General features: G+C 50.1%; 1 protein-coding gene across 1 annotated transcript in view; it reads left to right on the top strand.

Moving 5' to 3' along the window:
- ESRRB (estrogen related receptor beta) overlaps positions 1 to 12,966 on the top strand; it is a 57,244-nt gene that overhangs the window by 29,620 nt on the left and 14,658 nt on the right. Inside the window, exons 3-4 of the mRNA XM_014784444.2 lie at positions 10,486 to 10,596; positions 11,118 to 11,279. Coding sequence (XP_014639930.1) covers positions 10,486 to 10,596; positions 11,118 to 11,279 — 273 coding nt within the window. The remainder of the gene's footprint in view (positions 1 to 10,485; positions 10,597 to 11,117; positions 11,280 to 12,966) is intronic.

Genomic DNA, 12,966 nt, shown 5'->3' with positions numbered 1-12,966 from the left:
AGACATGGTGCTCTGGGAGGGAAGGTCCAGAGGAGAGAGCAGCACGAGATGGACACTTCTTTAATAGACAGAGGCCAGGAGCTCATCACTCTGTACTATTTGACCCACCCTGGAGCAGTTGGTGCAAACCCAGGAATATTAGGTGGCAGGTGTGCTTATCCACCCACAAGGCTCTCTCTTGGCTTTTAGTGAGTCAGGCATGAGGCACCCTTCACCATTATGACATGGCACCTGGGTCAGAGGCAGCCCTAAATAGCCATCTGGTCCGAGGCAGCAAGGCGAGCTCACCTGTCACCCAGAAACCCCCTCAGGACAGGTGGCTGAAGGAAGCCCCACATGTGCAGGAGATGTGGACGACGCTTAGGGCATCCTGCTGGGCTGGGTACCCATCAGCATGCCCCCACGATCCACAGCCTCTGGGCCCTCAGGAGCTCAGGGTACCCGCATCATCTTTTGGGTGGTTTTCTCCCCTTTCTGGAGATGATAGTTTGGTAAAACTTACAGGCAGAGAATCAACCCCCAAGTACCCCAGGAAGAACGCTAGTTAGATCAAAGTGTTGAATACAATAGGTTTAGTGCAGCGCTCCCCAGACCTGGCAGGTAATCAGAATCACTAGAGGAGCTTTGAAAAATTATCCATTCCTGGACGTCACCCTGGACCTACTGACTCAGAACCTCTAAGGGAGAAGTCCTCAAGGTCTCTGCAGTTCATAGGCTTTCCAGGGCATTCTGGTGATCATACAGGACTGGTGCTTTCAAGTTCAGGGCAAAGGAGATAGGACTTGGAGATCAAGGTTCAGATCTTCCCTCCAACATGTCCTGGCTGTGTGATCCCGAGCAAGTCACTTGACCATTCTGAGCCTCAGTTTTCACGTGGGAAAATAACAATCATGTATTCTTCCTCCCTCAACATTGCTATGCAGACCAAATGAGATACAGAAATAGCTTTGTAAGTGGTGAAGCATTGCACATGTGAACCTGCTTACATCATCAGTAAACCAGGGACAGTGAATTTGGGGGAGGGGAGTGGGATTTCTGGGTAAGGGGAAGAGAAGGGTCTTGACCGTGAAAACTTTGCAGTGTGGGGAGAGATCTTACCCTTAGAGGTGGACAGCTGCTCTGCGGAGGAGGCAGGAGAAGGACGCCAGCTCAGAGGCTGTTCCCACTCTGGCCTTGTCTGAGCCCTTCCTCTGGGAAGAGAAATGTGACAGGGGCAGCGCCCAGGCCAGGCTCTGGGCCAGGTGCAAGGACCGGCTTTTCAGAGCTTTAGCTGGTTATTTTTAGTGCCTGGGTATAAAAGAAAGAAACTTAAACTGCCCCCCGCTGCTGGACCCCCTGCATCCCGGGCTATTTTTACTTCCAAAGACTGGGATCTCGTCCAGCTTAGGGAGGGAAAACGAGAAGAAAGGAGGGAGGCGGAGGGGAGCAGGAATTGTTTTACTTCCATTAAGAAAAAAGTCAGAAGCCTGATCTTATCAAGTCAGCAAGAGGACATCTGATCCAGGACGTGGCTGCCGCCGGCTCTGGATGCTCCATGGTGCCTGTGGTGGCTTGGAGAGGTCAGCAGATGGGGCACGGGCTCTAGAGGTTTGGGGAGCCCCACTCCCCTCCTCCCAAGGAGTCTCTGCCCCAGCGTGGCCCTACAGCTTCTTTGCTGTCTCCTGTCCCCTGAGCTGGGAAGTGAGATTGGACTGTCGATACCGGGACAGCAGCCCAGTGAGGATCGGGGTGGGGGTGGGGGCGGTACAGCTGCAGCCCAGGGCAGCACCTGTGTGCCTGGGTCAGACAGGGGCAGTGCTCCGCCCTGTGGGCAGAGTCAAGAGAGTGCCTGTGTTGGAGCTGCGCGCCCCCAGGCACAATATTTAACCTCTCTGAACCATAGTTTCTTGAGAGTTTTTGTTTAACGCATCTGACCCATGGTAGTTATAGCTAAAGGGGCGTGTTTCTCTCTCTCCCCGTGAAGAAAGCTGGCAGTTCAAGGCAGACCCTACCACCTTCGGTAGGCAGATAAAAGGAAAGAAATGACTGTTGAGTGCCTACCACGTACTAAGCACTTTGCTATGTTTTACACGTTTTATATTATTTAATTCCACTAACCTGAGAAAGGTGAAGTATTTTTTTAAAAAAATCTTTGACGGCTTTATTGAGATAAAATTTGCCCATTTAAAATGTACAATTCAATCATTTTAGGTATATTACATTATTAATTTTTTTAATTGTGGCAAAAATATATATAACAAAATTTGCCATTTTAAAACCATTTTTAAGTGTGCAATTAGGTAGCATTAAGCACACTACAGTGTTTTGCAATTATCACCACTATCTATTTCCAAAACTTTTTCATCATCCCGATTAGAATCTCTGTACTCATTAAACAATAACTCCCTATTCTCTCCTCCCCTCAGCCCCTGGTAACCTCCAGTCTACTTTCTGTCTATTCTAGGTATTTCTTGTAGGTGAAATCATACAACATCTCTCCTTTTGTGTCTGGCTTATTTCACTTAGCATAATGTGTTCAAGGTTCATCCATGTCATAGCATCAGAACTTCATTCTTTTTTTGTGACTGAATAATATTCCATTGTGTGTGTATACCAGATTTTGTTTATCCATTCATCTGTCAGTGGACACTTGGGTTGCTTCCACCTTTTAGCTATTGTGAAGAGTGTGCTGCCATGAACATTGGCAAATAAGTATCTGTTTGAGTTCTTGATTTCATTTACCTAGGGGTGGAATTGCTGGGTCATGTGATAATCAGGTATAGCTTTTTGAGGAACCACCAAGCTGTTTCCCACAATGGCTGCACCATTTTACATTTCTACAAGTAGTTAAAATTTTTTTAAATTAAGCTTTTTATTTAGAGATCATTGTAGATTGACGTGCAGTTGTAAGAAATAATACAGAGTGATCTCACGTGCCCTTTACCTAGTTTCTCCCAATGGTAATGTCTTGCAAAACTATGGTACAATATCGCAGCCAGAATATTTACTTCGATACAGTCAAGAGACAGAAGGGTTTCCGGGGTGAAGTATCCTTAATAATAGTAACAGTAGCTAACATTTATTGAGCACTTACTGTGTGCCATCTATGATATTTTAAGTGCTTTTCATGTATTAACTTGTTTAATCCTCACCATAATCCTACAAGGTCAGTACTATTATTATCTGTCAAATGGGCTAATAATAGAAGCTCCCTCATAGGGTTGTTGCAATCCCTAAGTGAGATAATAGACATACAATGCTGAGAGCAGGGGCCAGCACCAGGTAACAGCTGGTCAGTGGATGTGAACTTCTGCTTATACTTGTGTCTACATGATTCAGGGGGCTCATCATGTTGGCCAGGAAGGGGGACAGCTCCTTATCCAGCCTTGGGTTCAACTAGAGGACTCAGTCTGCACAGGTACGTGTATTCCAGTGATTCTCAGTCTTTTCTGTATTCCTGGCACCCTTATGAATACTTACATTTTGGCCTGCCCATGTTAAGGGATCAAACAGGGTTGAACAGTGGTTAATACAAAGGGTATGTATTTATGACAGTATTACACTTTACATTGGTGGACTGGTGGTTAAGATTCGGCGCTCTCCCCACCGCGGCCCAAGTTTGATTCCCAGTCGGGGAAGCACCCCACCCGTCTGTTGGTTGTCATACTGTGGCAGCTGTGTGTTGCTGTGAAGCTTAAAGCTGTGCTGCTGGTATTTCTGTTAGCAGCAGGGTCACCCAGGGTGGACAGGTTTCAGCAGAGCTTCCAGACTAAGACAGACTAGGAAGAAGGACCTGGCCATTCACTTCTGAAAAAATTGGCCATGAACACCCTGTGAATAGCAGCGGAGCATTGTCTGACACAGCGCTGGAAGGTGAGAGGATGGCGCAAAAAGACTGGGCAGGGTTCCACCCTGCTGTCCACAGGGTCACTGGGAGTGGGAATCGACTTGACAGCACTAACAACAAAACATTTTACATATGAGAATTATTAATGCTTTTGTAAATTCAGAAAATATGAATAAGATGATACAATCTAATAATCCCGGATAGTAATTATAAGTTGATTAGTATTTTAATGTGCTTTCTGTGTCGCCTTTTAGATATTTTGTTAATATAGGAACAAAGGAATGATGCGACCCCTATTTCAAGTTCAAGTCTCTTTTTTTCCCCATTTGGTGTTTGTAAGACTTAAGCATCCTAATTTAAAAAGTAATTGCCCATTGTATCAGTGAAAATTGCTTTCTGCTGCGAGTGACAGGGAACCTGACTGTTAGTGGCTTAAGCATCAATAAATGAGGTTGATTCCCCACCTCACAAGAAACCTGGTGATGGGTAGTTGCTGGCACAGGCTTCTCAGCCATGGTGTCAAGGGCTCGGGCTCTTTCTCTTTCTTCTCTGGTGTTCTTTGGTGTCCTCACATGGCTGCCTCATGGTTGCAAGGTGGTTGCCACAGCTCTAGGCTTCACCTTCCAGGTCAGAGCAGGAGAAAGGCAAAAAGAGCTGCACCAAACATGTCTGTCCCTTTTATCAGAAAAGCAAGACCATTCCCAGAAGCCCCCACTGTGGACTTCCTCTTACATCCCTTGGCCAGAACCATGTCGCATGACCAGTGCTAACTACCAGGGAAACTGTGACAGTCGGGGACAGGATTGCTGGGACTGGCTAGGGCACGTTGTCTCCACAAACAAAATCTGGGTTCTGTTAGCATAGAAGAGGAGGAATGGAATGAAAATTGGGTAGACAACTAATAACGTCTGCCAGACCCACGTAGAATTGGGTGATTGCTTCTCAAGAGTTCCTGATACGGCGTCTTGCTGGAGCACTCAGGATGAGAACCCGGTCCATACCATTCTCTCTTGGAGAGGGACTTCTTGTTTACTAAAATTATGAACAGCATACTGAAGAAAATATAGAAACACACTGGCAGATAATAAGTATAAGCATAGTTGACCAAAGCCTGTTTAGGCAGAGTGCAGAGGAATTCAGACCTCTGTCCACTGTCTCTGCCCTTGAGAAGCTGGCCCTTCTCAGTTCAGAGCAGATCACATCAATAAAGACAAATGTGTAGAAGGCAGGGAGGTGACTGCCCTGAAAACACTTTACAAATATAGAAAATAAAGGGTACTTGGCCGTGGAAGGAGGATGCCCAGGGATGTTCAAGTCCATAAACGGTTGTCTTATGGAAGGGGGCTAGTCTTGTTGGATAGGACAGAGGGTAGGAAGTGATCTGGAGACAGAAGTTAGCTCAATACAAGGGGAAACTTTCATGAGGAATGGACTGCCTCGAGGGAGTGAATTTCTAGAGGCTGGAGGGACAAATGGAAGCTGGGAAAGGACCCAACCCTGAGATTCTTTTGTTTCCTGAGTCTGAAGGGCTTCATTTTAATGGGCCACACCATTTACTTGGCTGCCTACCATGGTCTGGGAGCTGAGCGTGGGCTACAAAGATGAATGAAGTCCTTGCCCAGGAGGTGCCCACAGTCCCCCAGGGAGATGGGCGTGTGGGGTACCCTGAAGAGCTGTTTTGGCTGTGGTTGCTGTAACAGAGAAGGAGCAAGGGAAGCCCAAGGAGGGCGTGGCCAGTGCTGCGGGGGGAGGGGAGTCTGGAAGGGCTTCTCAGCAGAGGCCATATTGATCTGGGCCTTCAAGGGAGCATCCAGGATATGAATTGCCTCTGGGAATAGTGTGGGCAAGAGGAATAGGCCACTTCGCTTGGGTGGGGGCCCATCTGCCACAACCCCAGGCCGTGGGAAGGGGCTCCTTGGGTTGGGAAGCACGGGTCTGTGCCACAGGCCCCTTCTACCCTCAGTGATCATTAAGGAGGCCTGACTGTGGGACAGTGTATAGGGGGAGGGAGAGCTCAGAAAATGGAGTTGACCTGGGCCCCGTCCTCTGAGAACCCACTGAATTGCTGAACTGATGGGAATAAAGGGAAGCAAGCGTGGGGTGACATGTGAGGTGCCCGGTGAATGCTGACGCATGGAGCAGCCACAGAGTGGTGGGAGTGACAGCCTCGCCCGGCCAGCTGGAACCACTTTCCAACTACCAAGCATTTTCCCAGTGGTACGTCATTCGGTTGTCAGAAAAGCCACATGCGGTGAACAGAGTTGGTATTGCCATTGCCTCCTCCCCGTACCTGATGATGAAACCAAGGCTGTGAGAGCCACCTTGGCCAAGGCCACATGACCCACAAGGGGCAGAGACAGGCCTGGGACCTTGATCACCAGATCCCATGGGCTGGAGTGATTTGGGGCCGGTGTATGGGGTATGGGACTTGGAAAAGCAGACCGGAAGCAAGGAGAGCAGACACATCTCACACCAGGCATCAGTTTGTGCATAATCAACCCCAACAGGCTGCTTTTTTTTTTTAAACAGAATAACCTGATAATTGATAATTGATTGATTGGCACCATTGACCGTTCTGCTGTAAAGATCTGGAGGAGAAAAGTTAGAGGAGAGAGTGTCCTGTTGGGTGCTGGAGGTCGTATCCTGACATGGCTAGGAGCTGGGATGCTGGCTCTTTTATTGGGCAAATTACTAAATCTCTCTGAGCCTCAGTTTCTCTTATTTGTAGAATGGGGAGAATAGCACCTGCTTTGTATGCTGTGGATTAAATAGGGCGACACACACAGCAAGTCCTCTGTAAATGAGGCTGTTACCGTTATTAATGTGATTTGCCAGAGACTTGTACACAGTGCTGGGGAAGAGTAAGAATGATGATGGTGATGATGAAGACAACAATAGCTCCCATTTTCTCAGCACCCACCGTGCACTGGGTGCCGTGACAGACCTGGAGGACAGTCAGCAGCCCCTGGCCAGAGGGGCGCCTGGCGGGTAGGGGAAGCCCTGTGTGCTGTTGGAGCCCTGAAAGCAGCACCCAGCCTGGTGGGAGGGTGGGAAGGAGGCACATCCATTCCTGTATGCCTCAAGACTTTCTTGAACACCCACTAAGGGCCACGCCCTGTATCAGGACAGAGAACATTCCAGATGGACGCAGCAACAGAGGTGGCAACTGCCCATCTCCTTGCCTTGCTAAGGGATGGGCGCCTGTTTTTATTTTTTGTGGGGCAGTTCCCACTGCTCTGGGGTCAGGCAGGTGGGGTGGGAGGGGAGAGCTCATGAGACTGGCTTCTAGGAGAGAAGGTCAGTGAAGTGGGGAAGGGGCTCATCCCGGACTCCCCATCAGACCCTGGCGCATAGTAGGTGCTCAGGAAATGGGGGCCTCACCGTCCTTTATGAATGAAGCTTGGCATTTTCACTCGTGGTCTTGCCAGCTTTCCCAGGGGAAGCAGAGCTTGGTGGAGCCTGGCCCACCTTGGGTGTAGTAGGCAGAGGTGAGCTGCTTTGTGGCTGCGTCACAGGAGGGGGTTGGCAAAACTCTTCTAAACAGGGAGCTTTTCCTCAAAAACCTTCAAGGGAAGAAGCATCCTTCCTGCCTTTGTGTACCCGCTCCTTCTGCCGTCACTGAGGGGCTGGGAGAGGGGAGGGGGGCAAATAAGGGCGGAAGTCCTACCAGCACAGGTAGGTCTTGTGCTGGATGGGATTCTGCTCTCCCCTTCAAGGTCCAAGTAGTGATGGAAGTTGGTTAGGCACTGGGATGCTGTGGTGCAGCTCTTCTCAAACTCTCCTGTGGATACTAATCGCCTTGTTAAAATGCTGACCCTGATGGAGAGGGGGTACGGGGGAGTAGACCTGAGATTTTTGCATTCCTAACAAGCTCCCAGATGATGCTGATGCTGATGCTGCTGCCCGTGGACCACACTCTGAGAAGGCAGCAGTCGGTACGTCACCTGCATTTACTCAGCACTCTATCACGTGCATGCTGCCCTGCTGTCTAGTAACTGCAACTCTGCCTGGGGCTTTCTCTGGCCAGCAGAGTCTGCTCAGCCTGGACCTGTGAGCTGCCAGTGACTGCCAGGAGAGGTGGCTCACTACCCCAAGGCCCTCATCCACAGCGGGTAGCAGAGGCGTGTTCTACACTGTCTCCCAAGGTCCTTGATGAGGTTGGGCATCAGTTGCCCATGGCAGTGACCTACTCAGGAACACGCTCGTTTATCGGCTTTCTTCCTGAGCTCGCCTCCCCAGTCAACTGCCTGCACACACATCCTTGTCTCAGGGTCGGCTCCTGGAGAACCCACCTACAGATGTGATCAGTTGCAACCCATTCTGACCCTCAAGGCAGAAGGGGAGTTTATTGGAAGCCTATCAAGAGGTTCAAGGAGCACACTTAGAAGCCAGACAAGGACCAGGAAGCCCCAAGAGCCCGGCACAGGAGATGCAGTCACCAGGAATCTGGCCCAGGGCTGCCCACACCCCTGCTGCTCGGGGCACTACTGCTGCCCTGAGCACTCCTCACCCTCCCTCTGTCTTTGTGCCATTTGATCACAGGCTCCAGCTGGCTGTGCCTGGGTCACCAGTTCATGCTTCGACCCCCAGAGGGTGGAGAGGAGGAGGACCTGGACCACTTAGATATCAATAGTGGTGGGTGGGCATAGGACCCCAATGAGTTGACCCACAGTAGGGGAACTACCATTAAATAGAAAGCAGGGGTGGGATGCTGGGTAGACCCGCTCCTCAAAAAAAAAGTTCATCACAGCTGTATTCAGCGTCAAGTACAGAAGTGCCAAGATGTGCGTGAAAAGGTCGCTGCTGATGAAAGTGCCGAGCGGTGACTGGCCCCAGAGGGACAGTCCCCTCCCCCTGGGCGGTCTGCTGGGTGCGGTCTGCTCACAGCATCCTCCTTGCCCTCTGGGAGGAGGGTGTGGTCTGAGCCATCACTGGAAGCCCGTGGGGATGGCCGCATTCCTCAATCCAGATTCCTCCTTCCCAAGGGCAGTTAGCATTTAAAGGGACGGTCCTTGCCCATTCAGTAAACAAAGTAATTCTACTTGCAATTGCTCTCGTCGCCCTAGGGAGACTTCCTCTTTTGTCCCAGGGACTTAAATTTAGTAGCTGTACGTCCTAAGAAACAGCCAGAAAATCACCCCTGGCATGAATGGGATCTAAATCCTCGCCCCGCATAACGACTTGACTTAAGGACCATATGGATGAGGACTGCATAGACGATGGTGGTCCTGTAAGATTAGTACCATGTAGCCTGGGTGTGTAGGCTTTACCATCTAGGTTAGTGTAAGTACACTCTGTGATGCTCACACAAGGATGAAATTGCGTTTCTCAGAATGTAACCCCGTGGTTAAACGGCGCACGACTGTATTCCTGCGTCTCTCTTGCCTCTCTCCAAGAAAGGGCTGGACTGATAGGAGCGGCTTGCACCATCTTGTGCTAGGAGGATGGGAGAAGCAAAGGACGGGCAGGAGGAATCCCAGAGGGAAATGCCCGGCAGGGCCCTGAAGATCGCTGACTGGGGCTCTGTGAGGTGATGCTGTTGGCCTTTGGGGAAGGAACAGGAAGTTGAACGTGGCCCATCGCCTCAGAGGCTGAGGGGGTCACTGCGAGCTGTCTTCCTCTCGGGACCGGCTCTGTCTCTGACTTCTTATGTGTTTTAGTCAAGGCCCGTTTCATGGTAAGGAAAGGAGAGCTCTGCTCTCTGCCTAAGTTCATATTTTGGAGCTGACTTGATGGGTCCCATCCATCTTTTCAGGTTGGACCACACATGTAGGTGGTCATCTGAGCTTGAGTGCCTTTGGCTGAGGAGCCTATTTGAGGTCTTGCCCACCCTGCCTGCTGGTGGGAGTGTCAAATGGTACCCACATGTCTGTGTAGACAGCAGGAGCTGGGGTTGGGGCGAGTTTCTTGAAGGCGGTATGGACCCAGAGACAGGAACAGATCTCTCTAGGATAGGGCCTCACTCCTGGAAGTGGGTGTCCGTGTGGAGTAGCCACAACTGCGTTTGCACCTGCTATCAAGATACTTCTAGGCATTGATTTTCCAGGTGTGGCTTGACCACCTGCATGCACCCCATCTCGTGGGGACTTTGTGTAGAAAGACAGACTCCAGAACCCCATCCTGGAATCTCTGAAGGTGAGAAATTGACATTTGTAACTAGCACCATCCCCCCCAGTCTTCTTACGTGAAAAGTTTGGAAATCCTTCTTTTAGCTCTTCTGAGGTGCCTGCTAATGGCAGAGATTCCTTCTTTTTCTTGGCAAACTAACTCAAACCTCCCTGGATTCACAGCGGATCTAAAATAACGTGTCTTCTCTCCCCAACACTTGGAGGAGTGCTCTTGTGGTGCTTTCTCTTTTGGGGACAGAAAGACTCAAGGACGGAAGGTTGCTTAGGAGGATTTCAGGAGGATGCTGAATCCAAGAGGTAGGACCAGGCCTGGGGCAAGTGGGATGGGCCATTGTTGTTAGACAATTGTTTTAGGATTGTCTGACCTCTTGGCCTGAGGCTGGTAATGAGGCAGCTGTAAAAGGCCATCTGGGTGTGGCCCTGAAGGATTTAGCCAGTTTTGAAATTCCAAAGTCTGTGCTACCACCCCCGTGCTGTCCTGTGCGTGCCGTTAAACAGCTCTTGAGACCTTCTCCCTTTCCCCTTCGGCAGGTGTGCGCCTAGACCGAGTGCGTGGAGGCCGGCAGAAATATAAGCGACGGCTGGACTCCGAGAGCAGCCCCTACCTGAGCTTACAGATTTCTCCACCTGCTAAAAAGCCATGTGAGTGCCAGGGTAGTCGGGGCCCCTTTTGTTAGCATTTGTAGCCAGAACATCTGGCCATGTTTGGGGAAATGCGATCTTCCCACCGCTGAGTCATGGGACAGTGTAGATCTTGGGGAAGTGACATCCATGCCTGGCGTTGGTGTCAGATACTTCAGAGTGATACTTCGTTCAGAACGCCTTTCTGTATGGGATGTTACAGAATGTGGCTCCACACGAAACATGGTCCTAAGGCGGCATGGGCCCCCGCATCCAGAACATGCGCCCCTCACCTCCCACCTGAAGCAGGTTCCTCTGGGGAGAATTCACCAGGCAACTTCCCTTGGAGGGATGTTCCTCAACAGCCCAAGTCACTACTACCAGCAACTTTGTGGAGTCAGAAAGGGAGGGGAGATGGCAGCCACGTGTGACCTTCCTGGGGCTCCTCAGAACCTGACTTTTCTTCCTGAGCCATCCCAGGCTCCACCCCGGCCCCTTTCCTCTGTTCCCAGGCGTTTACATTCTCCCTTTGGTCTTCACAGTGACCAAGATTGTCTCCTACCTGCTGGTGGCTGAGCCGGACAAACTCTACGCCATGCCTCCCCCTGGCATGCCTGAGGGGGACATCAAGGCCCTGACCACTCTCTGTGACCTGGCCGACAGGGAGCTCGTGGTCATCATTGGCTGGGCCAAGCACATCCCAGGTGAGTCACGTGTGACCAGGGGGCCAGTGCAGCCAGGGACTCTCAGGGGTGCTGGTGTGTTGATGCGTGGCAGCGCGGGACCCAGGGGCCCTGTGGAATCCTGTTCTCTGGGCTCCTTTTGTCTGCTGGGGGGGGGTTGGAGGGGAGCTGGTGTTTGGAAGGTCCTGTAATGTTCCTGAACTGCTGGGGGCTCTTCAGAACCAGTTATCATTCTAAAGGGGCTATGATTGTGTCCACAATGGATCATATTCAAAGAACAGCTGCTTTGATTCCTTAAAGGCCGCAGAGTAGTGTTTTCTTGTAGGCCTTATTGGAAATATGCTGGAATACAGTGCAGAAAAGGATTGGCTCTCTTGCTTCCTATTAGAGGAAGGGGAAGTGGAGAGGTGAAGAGCATGGGCTTGGGATCAGATTGGGATTCAAGTTCTGGGTCTGCAATTTACTAGCAGCACAACCGTGGGCGGGTCACCCGACCTCTCTGTAAACGGAATAACAGCACTGCCTCTTTCCTGGGCTTTGATGGGAGGATGAAATGTGAGCATGTGTGTGAAGCGTTTGGCACATGTGAACATCAGTTGCATGCTCACTACTGCCGCTTGCCTGATTTTAACAGAGGCCTGTCTCTTAATCTGGATTCTATGCTTTTGTGTGTGTGGGTGTGTGAAGAAGATTAGCCCTGAGCTAACATCCAATGCCAATCCTCCTCTTTTTTTGCTGAGGAAGATTGGCCCTGGGCTAACATCCGTGCCCATCTTTCTCTACTTTATATGGGATGCCGCCACAGAGTGGCTTGACAAGCGGTGCATTGGTGCGCACCAGGATCCGAACCTGTGAACCCTGGGCCGCCAAAGCGGAGTGCACACACTTAACTGCTACACCACCAGACCGGCCCCTGGATTCTGTATTTTTTTTTTTATTGTGAATTTTTGTTCTACATTATTGTTTGTCAGTCACCATATAAGTGCATCCCTCCACCCCTTGTGCCCACCCCCCACCCCCCTAGCCCCTGGTAACCACCAAACAGTTCTATCTGTCCGTGTGCGTGTGTTGGTTTGTGTTCCACATATGAGTGAAATCATGCACTGTTTGTCTTTCTCGTTCTGGCTTATTTCACTTAACATAATACCCTCCAGGTCCATCCATGTTGTTGCAAATGGGACGATTTTGTTTTTTTTATGGCTGAGTAGTATTCCATGGTGTATATATACCACATCTTCTTTATCCATTCATCAGTCGAGGGACACTTGGGTTGCTTCCATGTCTTGGCTATAGTGAATAATGCTGCGATGAACACAGGGGTGCATAAGCCTCTTTGGATTGTTTTTTTTTTTTTTTTTTTTTTTAAAGATTTTATTTATTTTATTTTTTCCCCCCAAAGCCCCAGTAGATAGTTGTATGTCATAGCTGCACATCCTTCTAGTTGCTGTATGTGGGACTCGGCCTCAGGATGGACGGAGAAGTGGTGCCTCGATGCGCACCCGGGATCCGAACCCAGGCCACCAGCATCGCAGCGCGCGCACTTAACCACCAAGCCACAGGGCCGGCCCATCTTTGGATTGTTGATTTCAGGTTCGTTGGGTAGATACCCAGTAGTGGGAATAGCTGGATCATAAGGTATTTCTATTTTTAATTTTTTGAGGAATCTCCATACTGTTTTCTATAGAGGCTGCACCAGTTTGCATTCCCA

The sequence above is a fragment of the Ceratotherium simum genome, chromosome 24 (assembly GCF_057802395.1).
Source record: "Ceratotherium simum simum isolate JZ-2026a chromosome 24, ASM5780239v1, whole genome shotgun sequence".
NCBI lineage: Eukaryota > Metazoa > Chordata > Mammalia > Perissodactyla > Rhinocerotidae > Ceratotherium > Ceratotherium simum.
Note: the sequence above shows the minus strand (reverse complement) of the source record. Positions and strands in the feature narration are given on the sequence as shown.